A 21526-nucleotide genomic window follows, 5' to 3' on the forward strand; every position below is an offset into this window, starting at 1 on the left:
GCATAATTAAAGCAAAAAGTCGCGCAGTGTCACCGGGGGGATATTCTCTCTTCTGCTGTTTTTTTTTTTACGCACAAAACCAACACTTGATTAGGGTATCAAATAAAATCCGGTAAAATGCGTCCAGTTGCCGATGCACTTCTTACAGGCAATGGACACGCGCAAATCGTGCGTTTTCATATATATCTCTCTATATAAACAAACACAAGTAGAAAACAGAGAAATGAAATGCACCAGAATGAAATGTTATGCGCAAAACTTCATGGCAAAAAAATAACGAGCTGTGAAATCCCGTCCGTCCCAAGTGGATTTACACGGTGCAGCTGTTGTTGTCCAAAGAGACGCGTGCACCGCGCTCTAACCTGCAGTCACTCTCTCCTCCGTGCGTTTGGCTGATGCGCTGCACCTCCCCACAGCCCCTCTCACTTTGACTAAATCCTAGACGCGAGTGGGAGCGCCTTCTGCTCGTAAACATGGGGCAGATGACACCTTGAATATTTCACTCAAAAAGCAGCAACGCAGTTTCTTTGGGTTTGTTTTTTTTAAACTGCTGTGAGCCGTGAAAGAGAGCGCGCACGATGCCGGGACTGTGGTGGCTTTGGACTTTGGCTGTTTTGGCTCTGCTCAGTCCTTTTCATCCCAAGTTTATTTTTGCCAACGCGGAGATTAGTTCGGCTTTTGCGAATAGATTTTACCTCCACGATGTGAAGCAGAAGGACGCAGGTGCACTCGTGTCTCTTTGGGGAGACGCTAAAGTTTTCGGCGCGTCTGGAGCGTGGTCCGTCGGGGCTGGAAACAACGAGGAGCGGATGGAGAGCAGCGAACAAAGTGGACCGAAGTCTGTGGAAATTAACAGAGGACAGGACGGTGACACCTCCTCTGAAGTTGACTTACCTCCTCTTGAGGGGGAGACAAAGCCGAGGAGGTCGCGCAGCGTGGGGGCATCGCACGCGGACACTATGGAGAGGAGTATAAGTGCAGAAGCGCAGTCCAGAGTGAGGTTTTTGGAAGCGGTTCAGGGTGGGTTTATCCCCAGATCTGAGCACAGGCGCTCGGGGGTGGAAACCCGAGTTTCCAGCTCACGGCCGAATGAGCCGCACTTGGACACATCCACCTTTGCTCTGGCGGGAGACTCTGCGCACAACCAGGCGATGGTGCACTGGTCCGGACACAACAGCAGCGTGAGTTTCAATCCCGTTAAAACAGCCCCCTAGTATGAAATACACTTTTAACAAAGCACACTCGCTTGTGATTGCGCGTGACTATGCTTCAATATTGTCCTTTTTACGCACGTGTTGGTTTTGAAAATAGCAAACACATTCCCCTTCCAAACGGCTCTTTTCAACTGCTTTGGTGGTGTCCTGGTAATGTACATGATATTTCTCCTTTGTCATGTGTTCTCATTGTCTGTGGAGAACGTGGCTCAGTGCGCCATGCGCGCCTGTTCGCTGGATCACAATCCGGGACACTCTCTCGCACCAACCCCGTAGAATAATTCACTCCAACTAACGGCGTGTCACTCCAACTTTACAAGTTCCAGTTAATTAATGTGACACAGTGCACTGGGGAACGTGAGCGTTTTACGAGCGATCACCACGCATTAATTATAAATGAAATATTCAGTAGAAGCCTTTGAAGCAGGTGCAGTTGTCCAGGGTGGCCCAAAATGTGATGCTGATGATGCCATGTGTATTGGCAGAAGAAACGCGCGTTTGTCATTAACATTTGACTCGCTTAATGTGTTTGAACTCAGTGCTGTGTGTGTTCATATAACAAACAAAGGCTTGGCACTTCACAGCATGCAGCGACTTGTGCACTTTTATAATGCAAGATAAGAGTGTGCTTCCACCACTGCATACCCACAAGTCTTTCGCACACCCACAATGAGATTACACACAATTTTATCATCAAAAAGACAAAGTGTGGAGATGCTATCTCTTACTTAACATATGCAGCATGCAAAGTACATTTATCACAAGCAAGATCTTTAAAGTAGCCCGCAGAAGAGGAGAGCCCCCTTTGCTTCCCGTTCAGCAAATCAGCAAGTTTTTAAAATCTTTTTTGCAGAAGAAAGAATAAATACTTTCTTTCTTACTCAGATGTGTCGAGCCCAGGCCCAGGGGCCAAATCAGGCTTTGGATGTGGGTGAACCTTTAAAACTAAAGTCACCTGCCATTTCAATTTATGCAAATCAAAAGAAAACAAAACCGGCATAAAACGATCTATTTAAATGTATACACAATATTCAAAGCGGACATTTATTTATTTTATTTAACTTATCAACGCTTAGAAACCAGTGGACCAAGTATTCAACAATGTTATTTTTAATCGTATTTGTGATCTTTTTTTAGTTATCTAAAGTTAATGTGAAATGCCCATCTTTAATTCTGAAAAGAAGTTTTGATGCTTTTATATTGGAAGAAGCTGGTCTGGTACTTACACAGTGAGAGCTTGCATTCATCCTTCCTAATATAGCTTAGATCAGAATCCCACATTAACTCATCATGAAATATATTAGCCCTATATCTTTTTCGCATAACGTGGTCCTTTGTGAGGCGCGCTCTCCTCGCTGCATCACCACTGATGGGCTTGTCACCGGGGCCTGCCACTGCCCAAAGATTCACACAGTCTCTGCAGGTCCATGTCCCCGAATGCTCGAGTCGCAAACGGCCATGCTGAAAATGACGACATTTCACCATCCAAGACAGCATTAGATATAAATGAGTGATAACAAATCCAATATTAAAGGGACATTTGAAAGGCAAATTACTTTGTTCCCGTCGGCGTTGGGTAGTTTTATCAAACATTCACTTTTGCCTTTGATGTGACCAAGATGTAAAGTCTCGTGGGGCGCGGAGTCAGAAAAATGCAGAAAGGTGACTGGGAAATGGTGCTCGTGGTTCAGATTTGATAAAAGAATTGTGCAGTATAAAAAGGTGCAATGGCTCTGCAAATCGGTCTCCTGCTATTATTTGATTTGTCTGGAACATCAAAGTGGGTATCGTCGTGGCTTTGTGGAGTCGGACTTTATGCCAGAGATAACTGATTGAACTCAACCATGGGAATAAAACATGCATGGAAGCAATTTAAGACCCGGCTTTTTAACCACATGTTTCATTGATTGGGAGCATGTTTCGCTCTGTCTGTCCGTGAATAGAGATGGGATATAATATGAGGCTGACGGCCATTTTGGGGCCGTTTTTGGTGGTGGTGGTGGTGGAAAAAGTGATGAAATGCTGAAGAGGGTGATGGTTGTGCTGCTGCAAAGAGGTTCTTCAATATGTTGCTCAGTTCTTGTCGTTGGATGTGTTGGACAAGACACCTCACCAACAAATGTCTAAGTTTGGTGGGTGTGGAAGATTCCGAAGACCCAGAATGGCAGCTTTGTTTGGCTCGATGCATCATCGTTATGCCCACAGAAGCAGTTTATCCCCATTACGTGTGATGAAAGACTGAATTAAAGTAGTTTGGGAATGTGATGGAAGAGGTTTTTCAAAGTTGTCGACGGGACTGGGTTGTTTGAGTTGTGGACATTTTGCCATCCGTCCAAAGAGATTTCCTCACTATTATCTGATAAAAACTGCAATGATGGAAAACTCTTGGGAGATGGAATGCATAAATAAGTAACAAAAGTGGAATCTGAGAGTCTGTCAATCAAGAACGAACAATCTCTACAGGAATTTTAATAATTGTAATAATAATAATCTTAAAGGCACACTACATAAAATGTTGGACTATACTGGTGCCATCAATACAAAGCATGCTCCTAATGACCAGCTTAACACAGAAAATGCTATTAGTGCAGTGGGTAATCAAAGAATGGATTTGGATGAGAACCTATAACCTATTTAAATCTTTAGTCGACATCTCCATGGAGACGAGTGGGTACGTCTTGTACCCACTCCTGGTAAAGTTACAGTCATGTCTTAGGAAAGGTGAGCTGCTCACAGCAAAAGCACATGTTTTTTATTAGGTATTTTTCAATGATGAAAATGTCTGTCAAGTAAATGCTTGTTATTTACAATTATAGTAATTTTATAGATTGGGTAAAATTCTACACGGTGTGGCTTTAGATAGCATCCAGACCACTTTACATCTATTTATTCTCTCTGTATGTGGTAGTATAGCCACTGCTGCCTTTGTGAGGACTGGCTGAAGCGAGGCTGCTGATCTGAGCCATCGCACCCTCCATCCACTACTAGCCCTCATAGTCTCCCATCCAGGTACAAACCAGGCCCACCCTCGCATCTAGCAGCATCATGCATAGCAAAGCCGGAGTGGTATTAACAAACACAATGAACTGCCCCCTAATGTCTCAGTTACTTATTTACTGTGAAAACATTACATATTGTGACTGAACAAAACTGATAATAACACACTGTTTGTTATTCTGCGAGTTATCTAATCAATATTTGCGTCTTTGCTCTGACACTGGAGCGCACGCTATGATTTAAATTCATAAGTCATCCTTTTAAAAAGCAGACATCTCTCACTCTGGGGATGCACTGGCCCCCGCCCATCTCCGTCTAACCCCTGAAGGCAAAAGACTTAGTGAGGGAGCCAGCTGACTGTTTGGAAGCATCCCCATATTGGCACAGAATGTTTTTTTTTTTTTTTTTTGAGGTTGTGATTGACCAATTTCTTAAGTCCCCGTCGGACGGCTGACCAAACTAGGACAGCGTGCTCGAGCTGAGAGCAGTTAATGGAGGAGTTTGCTGATGGGGCGTCCCGGGTGCTCCAAGAAATGCCAACTTGTCCTCATAAGCGCGCAACTCCAATTATATAACATAAACAATGGATATACTAAAGTAAATTGGGGCTGTGTTTGACTGACCACAATTGTGTTTGGATCATTAGTGTTGGTATGTTACAAATGGTTAGGGTCATAAAAAGTCACCATGTCGTTTGGCCTCTATTATTGTGACAAACCATGTCTAGTATAATTAAGTTTTGAGCAAGATGCGATTTTCTGAGAAGGTAAAGATGTCAGTGGTGTGATGAAGTGAGGGTCCAACGTTGGGTATAAGTCCTAGACACCGTATGGGTAAACATCAAATAATGTATGGAAGACATGGGGAATCCAGCCTGTACACACAAACCCCATTATTGCCAAAAGAGGGTGCACGGACAGGGTTTACCTAGGACTATAGCAAGGCTAAATGTGGGAAAAAAGAAGCAAGTTTAGCCTAAGGGAGGATTTAGAAAAGCTGAGGAGACAATGGTTCAACTAGACACGTGATGAGACAAAGAAGGAGGTTAATTTCAATCTAGCTTTATAAAGTGATATAACCTCTCATGTTTTGTAATTGATTACAGGAAAAGGATGCTATAAGTAGACGAGAGCAACAATTCAGAGATAAAATCTTTCATTGAAGCGCTCAACGATTAAGGCCTTGCAATATTTCGAATACATCTGCTTGTGCATATATAACTTCTGAAAAAATGGGCATTCTTTGGTTCAGACAACTACATGTTCAAAGTGACATACTTCTGCCTGTGGTAAATACTTGTGAGTACTAAACATTCCAGCTTTTTCCTCAGTTACAGGAAGTACACCCCTCTGCATAATATTATGTCGCTATACCATTTGTAATGCCAGCTCAGTAGGTTGCTTACAGCTGCCTTAATTAAAAACAATAATAACCCAGAGTTAAATTAGAAATATTGATCTTTACTATAACACTAGGAGACAAAATACACACCCAATATCTATTTTCACAACTCACTGCTTTCTGTTGTTATGGCGGGAATAGCCTTGTTGACTTACAATGTATTGCAGAGCCAATTCTGTTTAATAAATGTAGTCTACAGTACAAATAGTAATAAACTTGATTATAATCGATTTGCTGAAAGTGCTGAAAGTGGCATGTTTGTTGTACTGGAGTTACACCTACAGTATTTGAAAAAAGGTATAGTTTATTGACCCCTCAGGAAAATTTGTTCTTTGTGTTTGACCCATCTCCAGACCTGAGCACGGTTTTGGGAAGGACTAATTCCACCATTTGGCTTATTTTCTTTAACTTTCCACGAGGTTGGAGTTGTTGGACGGTGCTGAAACTTGGCGTCAAGTCTAAAAACTAGTCTTTTCGACGACTGAGTGGAAATGAGATGTTCCTCCTGGGCTGCTTTGTCCCTGCATTTAATCAGAATGGGGTCGTTATTGTTGCACATAATCTCATTGGTAAAAAAAATAGACAATAAAAGGAGGGAAATGACACAGCCCTGGGGGACACCTGTGTTTAAGAGCGTCTCATTAGATAGACAGCTATTCAATTTAACGTGCCGCCGCTGATTCCATACAAACCCTTTGATCCATAAAATCAAATGGAATAGCTTCCCAATCCGCAGAAGCATTTGGAGCTTTTTTTTTTTCTCTATCAGGAAAATGAAGGGGAATAAAAGCTAGTGCATTAGAGAGAAGGAGAGAGACGGTTTCAATGTGTTGTTGTTTTGGAGATGTCTCAGCAATTCGCTTTTAGACAAATGTACTGAATTTTCAGCTGTTATTTGAAGGGAAAAATGCCCTTGATTAAAGACATAGTCAGAAAGCTCTTGAGTGATATGTGACCTTGTAAAACCTTTTACTGATGCACTTTTCATTACGGCTGGCCTCTTGCTTTAGACATGGCATGTCATCAAACCTGGGACAGACGGATAATTTTATTGTGAAACATTCTCACCCATTTTTCATTCACTGACACATGTACGGCTGCATTGTCATTAACAAACTGTGCCATTGTTGTAAACTGGGGATAAAAAGCACAACGAAAGAAATGGTTCTGTGAACAGGATTTTAGTACGTGATCCATGAAACTTAAATGGCAGTGAGTTAAAAGTTTTCAGTTTTATCCTCACTGTGCATGCTATCATAGTGCCCCTGGGCAAGACACTTCACCGACATTGGAGTGTGTGATTGGCCGTGACAGGAATTTCATCTGGACAAAAATTAAAAATCAAATCACTGTAAAAACCCAAACTGGGGAATAGGTGTAATTATGATAGCCTCATTAGAGATTCAACTTGTCTTTTTCTTTTCAGTTTCTCCTAATGTAGTAGAATTTTATGAGCTCTGTGACCTTCTGTTGAAAATGAAATACATGATTTGGGTTAAAATACTGGGGAAAAAGTAAGCTCTTTTATACTATTATACAATGGTAAAATATACCATTGTATAATAGAATATTATTTTATTTGAGTAACATTACCAAAGGTCAGTTCAGCTTCATTGTCAATTCTCAAAGCACATACACAAAATCAAAGATGCGTTACCCTCAAACTCTTGGTGCCAAAACAACAACATTTAACACTAGAGCTGCACCGATCCAGCTTTTTTGCTACCGATACCGATGCTGGGGTTTGAGTAACTGCCATTATCCGATTTTTACCAATACCAAGAGACTTTCTTAAAAGTGGCTTTCTCTGATTGACTCTTTTCCAATGTAAGATCAATAAAGTCATTTAATTGTCATGTTACAGATCGACTATCAATTATATCTATATATCCAAGATAAACTCTTGGATAAACATTAAACAAGGATTACAGGACTTTTCTACACTAAATATCCTTGGGTATATGACAGGCTTTAGGCTACATTATAAGCAACTCACATTAAGTGATCTGATAATTTCAGATATGTTAGATCAGTTATTTCTTAAACTAAAATAAAAAACATGTAGTCATTTTATTTTATTAGGCTTCTTTAGGTATTTCTATCATAGTTTCTGACCCAGCCTTGATTAGCTTTCATTAGCATTAGCATGCTCCCGCTAGCTTGAGCAAGCTATTGCTAACCGCAGAATTTTACGCGGCTATCAAAAAACGTTCGCAGAGGTTAAAACTGACTCTGCGGTTCTTAGCTTTACAATGATATACAGCATGCCCATATTCACTTAAATTTAGGTGGTAAAAGTTGTGTTTTTAAGGCGCTGAGAGCCAAAACAGGTATCGATTCAGTATCGGATATTTGAAGCCGATACCCAATATCGTATTTTTTTCTAGTATCGGCTCCGGTATCCAATACCATTATGCATGCTTAGTTAACTTATATACTGCATTTTCCGGACTATAAGTTGATCCGGAGTATAAGACGCACTTGCCAAAAAATGCATGATGAAGAAAAAAACAACAGGCTGAATAGGCATAACCCTAACCCTAGCACAATGATGGTTAGCTACATGAAGCATAAACAACAAACTAGTTCAAATAACCAGTTTGGTATGCATAAAGAGCATACCAAACTCACTCCAAATCACTAAATCCATTGAAATTTTCATCCTCGGTGTCACTTCTGAATCGCCTGAGACGGAGGCGTAACTGCAACATTGACAAGCCTCTCCCAACAGCATGAATGTTAAGCTCTCATTGGCAAACTCATTCCTCTAGCTGTGGCCATCTAGCTTTTAGCCCGTGATTAGCTTTGTATTGTTTTCTTCTCTTAGAGTTACCTTTGCTTCTCGCTCACTCCAAACTGTCTTTCTGCTGCTCGATTAGCCTGCAGAGCCCTCTAGTGGCATGTAAAATTATATTTTTGAATTTAAAAAAAAGGGGGGGGGGAATCACATATTATTAGTTGCTCCGGAGTATAAGACGCACCCCCCAGCCAAACTCTGAAAAAAAGTGCGACTCATAGTCCGGAAAATACGGTATGCAAAGCAATGAATAAAATATGTATTCAATAGGGGGCAGCAGAGGGGTGCAGTGTTCAGCTTCCTGACAGCCTGGAGGAAGCTATCCTTCAGTCAAATAGAGTCAGATGCTACTACATTACACACTGTACGTTTCACCATGAAATATACAGTACCTCCAGTGTCCTCCTCTGTCTCCCCCCCCCCCCCCCCCCCACCCCCCCCCACCTGTCCTTCAGCCCGTCAGCCCAACACTCCTGCTCATCAGTCGCAGCTGTCTCCCCTCTTTACGGCCCCCTGTCCGTCGTGTTACCGTAACGCGCTGATACAGCCCTTGTGTAGTGCTTCCACATTCACACACAAAATGCACTCCCCATAATATATTTTTTCCTTCTTTTTTTTTTACCATGCCGTAGCAATAACTCAACATGAATCTCTCTCTTCTTTTTTTTTGCTCCTTTAAATGACATTCATGTGGGGCCCCCCTGTTTTATAAATCACTGGTGGATGTTAATACGGAACCATCAACACAAGCTTTCAGCACTTCTTCGGCACTTACACAGAAGCTTTGTGTTTTGAGGGGCAAATGAATGCCTGCCGTCAAGTCGCACTCAAGAACCCCCCCCCCCCCCCCCCCTTTTTTTTTTTAAGATTCAGGAAATCTTTATATCCGCTCGTCCCTTGATTTTGTCCGATATTGACGTCCACCCTTTGCACACATTCAATTTTAATCAAAGTGACAAAGTGCTTGCAGACTCACGCTCGACAGGTTTTGCATGTGATTAATTAGTTTAATAACTGTCGCTGAGTGGAAGACACATATTATAGCTGTGATTAGGTTATGAAAACAAATTTATGCATTTTCTGATTGAGGAAAATGACAAAATTGAAATTCAAATTGGGAGACTTTATTAATTATCCCACTGGCATTGCAGGAATAAACAGCATCACTTCCATGTAAAAAAAAAAAGAAAAGTTTGGGCTGTTAAATCCAAAATGTCAAAGCTGATTTTGTTTCCTTTAATTTGAATACAGTGTGTACCCGGGGAGGATAGTGACAGCTACGGTAGCCTTGCAGGGACAGCGTATAAACACATCTCTGCGGGGAAAAGGTCAGATGAGGAGTGAAGTTAGAAAGAGTATTTAGAAACTAGAAGGTTTTGTAGATCGTGTAAGCATTGAAGAAAAACAGCATTCAAAATTTTGTATAGGCAAAACTGTTTTTTATCATTCTAATAACACATAAAACACCAGAGCCAATAAAATTAATTATTTCTTCGTGTATCAAATTTCATATCTTTTGTCTCAAAAGATTTGTGTGTGTGACCTCATCAAACTCTTTCAAACAAAGCAAGTCCTGAAGAGATTTATGCGTTGGCACACACAGGGACACGTTTAACAAAAGGATGTGATTTTGTATTGGGTTGAGATCACCTCTCAGGGGCGGATCTAGAGGGGTGGCACGGGATGGTAGCTGCCACCCTATAGTAAAGGTCTTGCCACCCCTTTGATGTCAGCCAGGTTTTGTCCATGTCTGCCGCTTTCTAAATTCTAGTGTCGCCATCAACCTGGCACTTTATAAATGCATTGTTTCAAGGACTAGGTGCAATCCATATCTTCAAAGCCTGATTCGTTTAAAGGTTTTTTTGGCCTGTATAACCAATGTGATGTCTCGCATCTGCTCTAGAAGCTACTACTTACAGAGGCTCACTCTCCGTTAGTACTTAAAGGGACTATAAAGAGTTTAGAAATGTTAAAATTAAGTATTTTCCTCCCCCTACATGTTCCAGCCATGTCCTAATGTGTAGAATGAGCTCAGACCTGTTCACCACAACTGCCTCTAAAATCCTGTACGGTCACTCAAAAATGTGTCACTTCGGCCCGAATTGCCGTCATGCACGAGCTTAATATAGAAGGTGCAGTTACACATATGGCCTGAGGTGGCAGTAGTGAGTATAAAATGGCGAACTTGCTTCCAGCCCCTTTAAGTAATTATAACAACTTTGTAGCTAAATAAGGAGCCAGGTGCCAACTCCTGTGGCTTCCAAGATGATTTATTTATTCATTTTTTCAAAAGTGTACATTTTGCCTGAGTAAGAAACCCCATATTATAGACAATGCTACTATTTTAACAGAAAAAATTGCCTTGCTATCAAGCAAAACATGCGTACCCCCGCTATAAATATTCAACATTGTAAAATGTGTTGTCACCCCACAAATGATCTCTGACCCTGCTTACCACCCCGTCATTTTTTTTCTAGATCCGCCCCTGTCACCTCTAACTAAAGATACAAAAAATGTGTAACATCATTAGAGGTCCGACCATTGGCCCATTTACAATCCCCAAAAAAGGGAAACATTAATTTACACAGACTATTACAATGCACTTTGGCCAAAAACAAAACAAAAACACAGGTCTGGGGTAATACGAAGAAACAACAACAACAACAACAGACCTTTTTTAATACCAATAGTGAAGAGTTAATTTGCAAAAGCAGATAAGTGCCATTGAAAAAACTCAACGTATGCTTGCAAATGTCTCTTTACATAGCAGTGTTTTTCATAATCAGGTCTGTTTCAGTGTCATGAAAATATAAAGTCACAAAATGTACATTTTACTTTAGCTTCACATGTGTCGTCTGTAGAGAACAGCAACAAATATCCAAAACGATTCCGACAAAAATTCTAAGTGGAGATATCTGCTGTTGCAAATGAACTGTAATAAATAAAGCAATAAAATAAAGCTTCTGAATTTTAGATCGTGGAGGAGTTTAGAAACGTAGCACACCTGAGTAGTCTGCCAATACATATATAATCCATCAATCATTATAAATGCTCAAGTGAAAACTTAGCCAACGCCGCCGACTGTGGGATTCAGGCGCTATTAATCAAAAGTAAACTTTAGCTAATAGTATCTTAACAACGACCATTCATCATTGGTGTCTACAGAGGTTTTATTTAACGTTTTATTGTCACCAAATTAGACGTATTACAGCACCTCGGAAAGGACCCAAACAATAATACTTTCAGATTAAAACTTTGGAATGGCTCCTTAACGCAAGCTATTTGAACTGGACCACATGTTTGGAAACAGTTTACACGGCTGAAAACCTTTTTGACTGGAAGTCTCCGCAACGTATCCGCAACTCGCGCTTACAAAGGGCCTGTGTCACCAGCCTGGAGACTTGTTGGCGTCTACAGTAGTTGGAGACCTAGAGTCGCTGCTAGTCACGGAGATGTCTCAGAGATGTCCCCTGGCAATAAGACGTCTACGGGCCAACAGGTCTCTGTAACATTGCAGGGTCTCACAGGTTGAGGACATCAAATAGTATTTGTGAAACAACTGCTTTAGACCGCGTAGACCTCTCGGAGACCACGTGGAGACCATGTGGAGACCATGTGGAGACCGCATGAGACTTTTTCAAGTCTTCATGCAGTCTCCGCTGAAATCTAACTTGTTCGTTTTCACCAAGGCTATCTGGAGACTCGCCTTCTCTCCAGGGGACGCCTCGGAGAAATGTCCACAACTTGAGTCTCTAACTAGTCTCAGGTCGGTGCGATAGGCCCTTAACTGCCGGGTTACTACACCTAACACTCTGAAGTGTCAAATTCTCTATTCATTTATTATTAGTTTTTAAATGTGCCAGGAATCTTATTTGTCTTTGTGGTTGTGATGACACAAACCCAAACTATATTATTTTATTGTTTATTTACATTTACATTTAGTTTGCATGATTTTAATAAAAATCTTAATCTTGATTTCTCTGCAAAATTAGTTTTCAGGTAAAATGAGTTATCAGGCTGGCCTCTGAACGTACACATTCAGAGCCTTCAGCCTTGAGTCTCTCTGAAATGAATGGAGAAAAACATTTTAAATATTTGATTTATTAATTATATTACCATTCAAATGTTTACACTGACAAAAGCCATATTGACATTGGTTTCTAAAGTGTGGCTGTGTGATTTGTTCGTTAGCATTAACCGATAGTGAAATGATATTAACTCTTTGAGGGAAATAAACTGCAATATTTCTCCTCAGACTCAAACGTCAGTGTTGATCTTGTTATCACTATTTGAATACAGTTTGTTCGCTCTGTGCCGGCTGACCCAGTGTGGCAGCATTATGCGCTGGGACTTTGCCGGGCCTTGAAGCGGCGTATATTGCCTGCAGCTACACCCTATTGGTGCGCGCTATCATGTTTAAAGATGACTGGGGCTGCTCAGGTGGCAGTCAGCCTAAATAATGGCTTAACTCGGCACTTTACACTGACAGGAATGTATTAGCCGGCTGAAGAAATGGATTTTCCCATCTAGTGGAGACCTAAAGCGCCACACGCTGCGCAATCAATGGAGATGATGAAAGCCCCCAAATACCGAATGGCACATTTAGGAAATAGAAAAGTCTATCTCGATGGGCGACCTGCAACAAATGCTTTAAAAGAGACCGGACGTGGCTTTGACCAGAACAAAAGACTCCTACAAATAGAAAGAAGAGTAGTTAATCGCGTGTAGATCTGAACTAATTAGATGAATTTCATTGGGTTATATCATGCAATATTGAGCCTTTTTACCGTATTGTTCTCATATCAAACAATATCCCTATTCAAATTTTGCATCAGTCTTACGTAAGCGTCCCCCATTGATCACCACAATGAGCAAAGTCTTGCTCCCTCCCTGTTACATTCAAATCCACTTAGACCTGCCTAGTACCCCACCATAGATCAAGCATCATGGCCACTACATCCCGTGTCTGTTTCTAGAAGTCATTATTTTGGAATGATTATAAATTTCCTTGCAAAGGTTTATTCTTCCTGTTCATAAGAGCATGTCAAAGCTGGCACTGTTCAGTTTTGTATAATGAATGGTCCAAATCCACTTCATTTACATATGTAGCACACCTTGACAACATAACAGTTTCCAAAATTTAAAACCATTGCTTTAAGCAATCGTCAATTATAGAGCTCGGCGATTTGGCCAAAAAATAAAATCTACATTTTTTTTCTCAGTATGGACAATTACAATTTTAATCATTTTTATTGGAAATAAATGTAAAAGAGACTGCTGAGCTTTCATATGAAGAAAACTACACAGAAACCAAAGTTTTGATTATCATTCATTTCAGGCCGACACATTACGCTTCTGCACTGTGCAGGAATCAGGCTGATTCAATCCCTTTAGACTTGATATACAACCCACTAGATCAGGGGTAGGCAACGTCAGGCCTGAGGGCCTAAATTGGCCCTCCATCATGGAACCTTTGGCCCAAAAGAGAATCAGAATCAGAGTCCCTTTATTGTCATTGTGCACAGTGAGGATTTTTAGGAATATTACACAAATTGGAGATCAAGGGCCAGATCTTGTGGCGGCGCACGGGGTGGCGCAGGCTCTTGGCGAATTATTTTCCGAATGGCGGAGCTAGATGTGCCATTCACCTCCGCCACCTGTGAGGGGGCGTCACAAGAGGAGGTGACTGCACTGATGGAAACACGGCTGACATTCACTTCCTCGTTTACATTGCGCTGTCTTGCGTTCTTTCTTAAGCCTTAGGCTCTCACAGGTCAAACTAAAAACTTTATTTACCCCATCGTGAGCTAAACCATGTTCACGTCGAGAGAGAGAAAGAGCTACATCGTCCGCTATGGCGCGGATCGGCCCGCGCTTGGCGCGAACGCGAAGCAAAACAAATGCACATGTTCACCCCCCCACTCCCACACAACCACTCTCCTGGACGCGGAGTCGATCTGGTTGGAGGAATGTGCGTCTCCACCCACTTAAATGCGCTAAGTCTAGAGTGGCAAGATCACAAAGTGCGCTCCTACTGAGCGCAAAATGTCACGCTATCGTCTGCGTTTTGAGACACAAGATTGGGCCCCAAGTATCTAAATGTGAAAAATACGGTCAGTTCTTTTTAATGGTTTTTTAGCAGAACAACCATTTAGGCTGTATATGATGTATAACACTGGCATTATAGAGCTCAACAGTCTTACCCAATACCGGTCACGTGTCTGCATCTGACGTAAAAGATCCCTTTCATCAGTTTTGTGAAAAATGTAACAGCACAATGCCTGCTAATCAGCTATGTGCTAACTCATAGAACACACAAGGTTAAGCTGATTTGTCTAAAATGTTATCGATTGAAAAGTTATGAACTGATTTTGCTGTATTTTCAAGTACTGAGTGTTTTCTTTTTTGTAAACCTTTTTTGCCAAAAAAACCCACAAATTTAAACTCTAAATTTTTTGCCAGACACGTGATTGGCAGTGGGTGAGTGAGCTCAAATAGAAAGTGATGCTTTACTACGGCCTACAATTGTAGACTTCGGCCCTGCACTGTATGGTTGTTCATTTTTGTCCAGCCCATTTATATTTAGATGGAGGAAATAGAGGCCAGGATCAGAATGTGGGAAACCAAACTCTGTTTTAGTGGGGAAAAAAACTCCATCGCACACTTTTCAAACTCAACACGCAGCCTTTGTAAAGTTGCAGGAGATTGCCAGAAAGTCGGTCGGTTCTCCAATGGTGTTATTTCCGTAAACAGTCTCTACAGAGCGGTCTGAGAAGCTTCTAAATTGGCCGCACGGTGCACCTGAGGTGGACATGGAGTGACAGATGTGATTTAGTCATTATCCATGCCGTTTTCCAAAGGATTAATGAATCAAATCAATTCCATTGATCACCCAGCCCTACGTCAATGGTAAATGTTGAATCTGACTTGATTTCTCATATTCATGTCATTTTCATGTCAGGTCTATTAGCTGTGGTACTTCTCTGTGTAAGGTACAGGGCATGTTCCAGGCTGATCAACATGTTCTCATGGTGACATTTAAGTGAAAGATCAGTGAGAGGAAGTGTGAGTGTTATGTAGATAATGAGGTTGATAAAGTATAGAATATTCTGTGTGTAATCTTAAAAATTAGATCAAAACCTCATAGTGATGATGGTATTGTTTTTGTTTAGCATGATTGCAAATCGTTGATAAGGAAATAGGAGCAACAAATTAATTTACCTTTGTATATCATGGTAAAAATGTTTGATCATATGTGACATTGTAATTTCAAAATCATCAAGCGAGGATTTATGGAGGAGTTTGGCACCGAGATCTGAAGCCTCCACCTACACCTGCCTTAAACAAACAAACCATTTATAGAACCACCTTCCAACAAAACATTTTCTTTGTATTTGACTTCTTACTTACAGAGACAATATGTCAGATATTGTGCAAGCTAACAGATTATTCACTCACCCTTTTCATGCAGTTTACAGTGGCCAAAACTAACTACAATGTGTGCATGTTATTAGATAAACAATATACAAACTGCTGACTCGCTAATCAACCTGATTTAAACACTAGCTACTCTGCCTTGTGTAAAAGTCAGGGGGGGAAAGGGGTTCTTAGATGTGTCAATATTATTTAACGGCTACTATTGCGATCCTTTCACATTGTATTTGGGGAGTTGTTGTAATTAGGCCTAACTGCTGTAGAAGCCATGTCTTTAGCTGTCTAATCAATCTCCATTGACAAGAAGCAGGCTGGCCAATACATCAACGCAGCCAAAATCCACCCCCGCACTTAAAATGATCAGTAAGCATTTGCTGATTAAATACCGTTGCAACAAAGAGTAAGACAGTATTTTTTTTTTTTTTACAGTCTCAGCCATTGAACAAAATGTTGGAGTTATGTTTCAATCATGCATGTTTGTTTCCTGGCAAGCATGTTCACAGTCTAATTTGAGGATTTTCTTTTGCTTGTTTGTGGGACTCCCTAATGTTTGGCATTTCAGCCCGGGGCGGGGCTATTTGTCAAATACTACCTGCACTATATAAACTGCTTATATGGATAAGTAGTCCATAAACAGCCCAAACCTGGTCCTACTCCATTTATTGAAACAGATTAAACATTTTCTCATCACAAAAACAAACCCTTAGGCTGCAAATTGTAACTTTAATCATACATTATATTATAATATTTTCAACCTCTTAAACCGCACAAACACTGGAGAAATCATGTCAGTGACAACTTCCCCTTAACCCACACCTTAACCAAGCACATTTTCTCCAGTTTTACCCAGAACTAAATATCCAAAAAAAGCTTCTTGACCTGAGAGCTTACAGCCTCTAGGCCAGTGTAACACCTTATGTGAAAGCTAAGGCCTACAAAACTGAGTTTCTTTCTTTTTTGTCAATTTTTTGTCACTTTTTTGCCACATTTTCGTCACGTTTTTTGTCAATTTTTTGTCACGTTTTTTGCCACATTTTGTCACGTTTTTATTGATTTCTTGTCATGTTTTTTTTGTAGCAACAAATGTAGTTTGTTTAATGTCATGCAACTGATTAAGCCACAAAAATGTGACCAAAACATGTCAAAAAAGCAACAAAAACGTGACGAAAACTAGAAGGACGATCTTAGCTTTCAAATGAGTCTATACACTGGCCTATAGGCTGTTAGCTCCAGTCGAGAAGCTTTTAGATTTGGATAAAGCCAAACTGGAGAAAATGTGTTTGGTCCAGGCGGCGGTTAAGAGGTTAAGCTACATGCAGTATTTGACGTTTTTAAATGCCAAGGCTAATGTAAAACAACACACTACATTCTCTTCTCTAAAGAACATCCTGTCTTGTCCCTTTGCCGTTATCTGGCCATCCCTTAATGTTTTATTTGTCCGGAGCTTGAGGTATCTATCATTTAAGTTGTGCCCTGCCAGCCCAGCACAATGATGACAAATGGAACGAGGCCCGGGAGGCTCACGCGACTGAAAAATGACATTTAAAAAATCAACAGCAATGCGTCTTCCTCCCAAACTCTGTCCCTCTCGCCCCCACCCCGCCATGCCACCGCCACGCGTTAAATGAATCTTTTCCATTTAAAATATCAAGATTGTACAAAGCTGCGTCTCTCAGAAAGTATGTCACTTCCAAAATGAGATGGCGGCTGACAAAAAGCGCTGGAATTTATCAAGTGGCGGTTTTACATTCAAGTCTGAGCACCTCTGCCTTGAAAATTAAAAATAAAGTTTTGGAAAAGTATCACAAATTGTTCTGGTAAGTCTATAAACATGAATGAATGGTTTTGTCAATTTTTGAGATGATGAAAATGTATAAAATGATGATGAAAATGAATGTTCCAATGCAGAAGTTGAACCGGTAGAAACTAAACCCGCATGACTCCTGCTCTGTGTTGGTAACAAAACCCCTTATTTCAGTACATTCTCCAATATTCCTTTCGGTCATTGATGCATGGGTCGGACAAAACTGAAATGAGTCATTTGTAGTGTGTGGTATTTGTGTGAAAGTCCTTTTCCCTCAAACTACTATCTCAAGCATCAAAGACTTGAGTGGGAACATATTGGTAATGGGATGTTTAAGGCCAAGGCGCTACTTTGTTGCAATAAATGTTTAGTGAAAAAAGAGAGCTTGAAATCGGACTGTCTGAGGAAAGGCTTTCTAGTTTAGACAACGGCTAAATATATGTGTCTAATAGTGGTCGAGAAATTGTTGTTGCAGCGCAGCAACAAAGACTACAGGTTCAGTCAAGAAGAGACTTTGTGAAGGGGACTGAAGATAGAGAAATGTTCTATCTATCTATCTATCTATCTATCTATCTATCTATCTATCTATCTATCTATCTATCTATCTATCTATCTATCTATCTATCTATCTATCTATCTATCTATCTATCTATCTATCTATCTATCTATCTATCTATCTATCTATCTATCTATCTTTTGTGTGTGGTTGCCTGGATATGAATATCAAAATATAAAGAAAGTTAAGACCCTAAAGCATTATTTTGCATTGACAACAGTACGTTTTTGTGCGTTTGGAAATCATTTTGTGTGAACTCAAAGTGAGGTCAGCTTGTTAGTTCAAGTTTACATGACAATGGACAAAACACATGTTTCCCATATGTTCATGGATTACATATACGTATGTATACTTCAAGGATGTATACATGTCTTTTTTCTCTCCCTTTCCCTGTCAATCTTAAGTGAATGACTATGGACAGATAGTTTCTATTTCTACATGGTTATACGGAGCTTGTACATTTGGGTATACTTGGTATAGCAGGGCTGAGCGATATTATATATATTTTTGTGTGATCCGAACGAAAGAGAGATGAGCCTTGGTATAACTCTTATGTACCATATGGTGCATTTATTTATTTACGACTGTAAATGTTAAATCCTTTATTTTTATTTTTTGGTAAGTGTAAATGATGAAATTCTTTGACATTTTGTACGATCATAAACGATTTATATCAAGATGTAAGCACAGACTCATGCATCGGTTTCTTGCATGAGTAGAGCGGAAATAAGAGAGATAAGGGGTAAGTTTACTATAAGTTCTTTGAACTTCTTCCTACTCCTTTTGAGCACAAAGTCTTGTTTTATATTTTTTCTTTCTGTAAAATGTTGACATACTTTTTCTGCTCAAATTAATAAATAAATGAAATGAAATGAAAAAATGAATCTATCTATCTATCTATCTATCTATCTATCGTTCGATCGTTCGATCGTTCGATCGTTCGATCGTTCGATCGTTCGATCTCTGAAAATGGAAATTGTTTCTTACAATTACAGGGCCCTGGACATGCCCCCCCCCCCCCCCCCACACACACACACACACACACACAATCTACACCATGCGCCTGGTCATTTATTGTGTTCATTTATTGACTTATGTTTTGAACAATCTGAGATGACCAAACATAAAATAAATAAACGAATTAAACAAAACGAAACATCACCTGTTTTCGGACATAACTTTAGAATAGAAGGTTATGCAGACTTGCGGTTAATTTGTAAATGTACTCCAGAAGTATAGGTTCCTCCTCCTCCTTTTCATGCTACTCATACTCATATCCAAAGTGTGTCCAAAGGGGTTGGGATAGAAAAGCAGCAAAAACAAACAAAAACAAAATACTATAAAATGCTGCTTGGGTGACGAAAAGTCAGAAAAGGCTTTCTGCATGTGCGCTAGAGAAACACACAGAAATATAAATTCATAATATTTGTGATTTTTTTTTTCCTTCTTTATTCTTTGAGCATGGGGTCAAAGTTCAATCTTGCCAAGGGCGCCAAGTTGGCTAGGGTGGGCAGGTGCAGGAAGTGCTCTCGATCAAGTTTTTAGACATATGCTGTTGTATGAGCTGTGTTGAGGAGCTGTGGTTATAAAAGCTCTCACTACTGCAACTATTCCAAGTACTTTAGCTGTACGAAATGATCTTGCACGATCTGCATCTATACCTCACAAAGGAATGTTTCAAAAGAAGTCACAAATCAAACTGATCGCATGTTGCTGTTATAGTTTTGTCTGCTGCACAGAAAGAAACCTTTTTCTTGCTTTTCTTTTTTATCGTCTTCTCGATAAAGACAAGCCAGACCTAATCGTTTCTCCTAATGTAATGGGAGGCATTGTTGTCGTCTGGGGGGAGAGAGAGAGAGAGAGACATAACTGGTCCATCATGACCAACTCTTCCTCCCACAATGGAGCGCGCGTTCGAAGAAGCCAGTCCCCGGTACGGCGAGTCCATTTCATTAATTTCCCCCCAGTAATGGACTGAATTGATTGCGGGGGCCCGCTCAAGCTTAAAGCATCAAGAGCCATATGACCATGGCTCAGAAAGTGGGCCCGATAAGCAAACAGCACAGAGGCACACTAATGCACAGGGGACATCTGACAGGAGCTTACTTGATGAAAGCACTATCCCCAGAGTATGTTTTTCACCCGCAAAAGTACAAACAATCAATTTGGCCCAGTGATAAGATGAGGACAGTGGAAGGCCGCACGCTCTTAGCACACGCATCATTTCTCCTAAAGGACAATGGGCTTTTCACTGGCGTTCTGCATATACCGCCAGCACATGTTTCCAGCTGAGTTAAGGTAGGTGCACGGTCCATCAGTTGCTTTTTTTTTCTTTTTTTCTTTAGCTAAATCTGAATGATAGGACTTTCAAGTGGACAAATGTATCTTTTAAACCTACTTTCACATTTCAACAAGTTCAGTGATTTAAAAACACAGATGATATTCATACCACAAAAACCTAGATATACAGATCAGAGCACTTCAGCAGTCGAGGAAGAAACGACCCGATGAGCAAGATACCTCAAAAATACTCCACTGGATATGTTGTTGTTTTTTTTCTTCATAAAGGAGCAGTGTTATAACATAGTTAAAATATAGTAAAAGCTGATTTAACATCTTCCCTTTTAAATCAACTTTGGGGTTTAGCTCATGAGCAACCCACATTTGGTTTTAGATTAATTAATTAGATACAATTGACAATCAACCTGAAAAGACTCACAGAAACAGAGAGGCTTTAGGAAGTTTTCTTGGACATGAATTGTAATTGGGGCTCAGACCCTGATGGAAGATTGCGTTAACGATATGAAATACATCGTGATGATGAATGTTAGACAGAATCTTCCCCTGGAGTCTGGACACTGGTGCTGATAGAGGATGAGACCTGAGGCGGCCAGTTGACAACGTCGAGCGGAGCCGAGGAGAGGCAGAGGAGGGGTGGAGGAGGGTCACAGCACAGCTGGGAAACAGCTTAGTGATGGACGAGGAAGCTCAAGAAGGGGATCCTGGGCGATGAATGGCTGAAGCAGGAATGAGCAGCTGCGGTGATTGGCTGTTGCAAAGGTGCGACTTGAGATGGGACTGTGATTGGATGATTGGTGAAGGCTGTCTGTGATGAATGAGTGCTGCAGGTAGGTCTTCCAGGTTGAATTTGCACTTAAACTTCCTAAGCACTATCTCTGGAGATGTGTTCCAATTCAACAAGAAGCCAAACCAAAACTTGATTTGAGGGCCACACACTTTGTGCACCCCTAGTTCAGATTATCCTAATGAATACATACAGGAAACCAGTAGTTCTAATGTGTACAATGTGAATTTGATTCAAT

The 21526-nt window shown here is 40.6% G+C and overlaps 1 protein-coding gene across 1 annotated transcript in view; it reads left to right on the forward strand.

The window, feature by feature from the left end:
• The first annotated feature begins 350 nt into the window (after positions 1-350).
• Positions 351-21526, forward strand: part of LOC306965779 (VPS10 domain-containing receptor SorCS3-like) — a 96669-nt gene continuing 75493 nt past the window's right edge. The window contains exon 1 of the mRNA XM_079560330.1: positions 351-1181. Within this exon, the coding sequence (XP_079416456.1) occupies positions 579-1181 (603 nt within the window). The 5' untranslated portion in view covers positions 351-578. The remainder of the gene's footprint in view (positions 1182-21526) is intronic.

Source organism: Gobius niger (genome assembly GCF_951799975.1).
Source record: "Gobius niger genome assembly, chromosome: 7".
In the NCBI taxonomy this organism is placed as follows: Eukaryota; Metazoa; Chordata; class Actinopteri; order Gobiiformes; family Gobiidae; genus Gobius; species Gobius niger.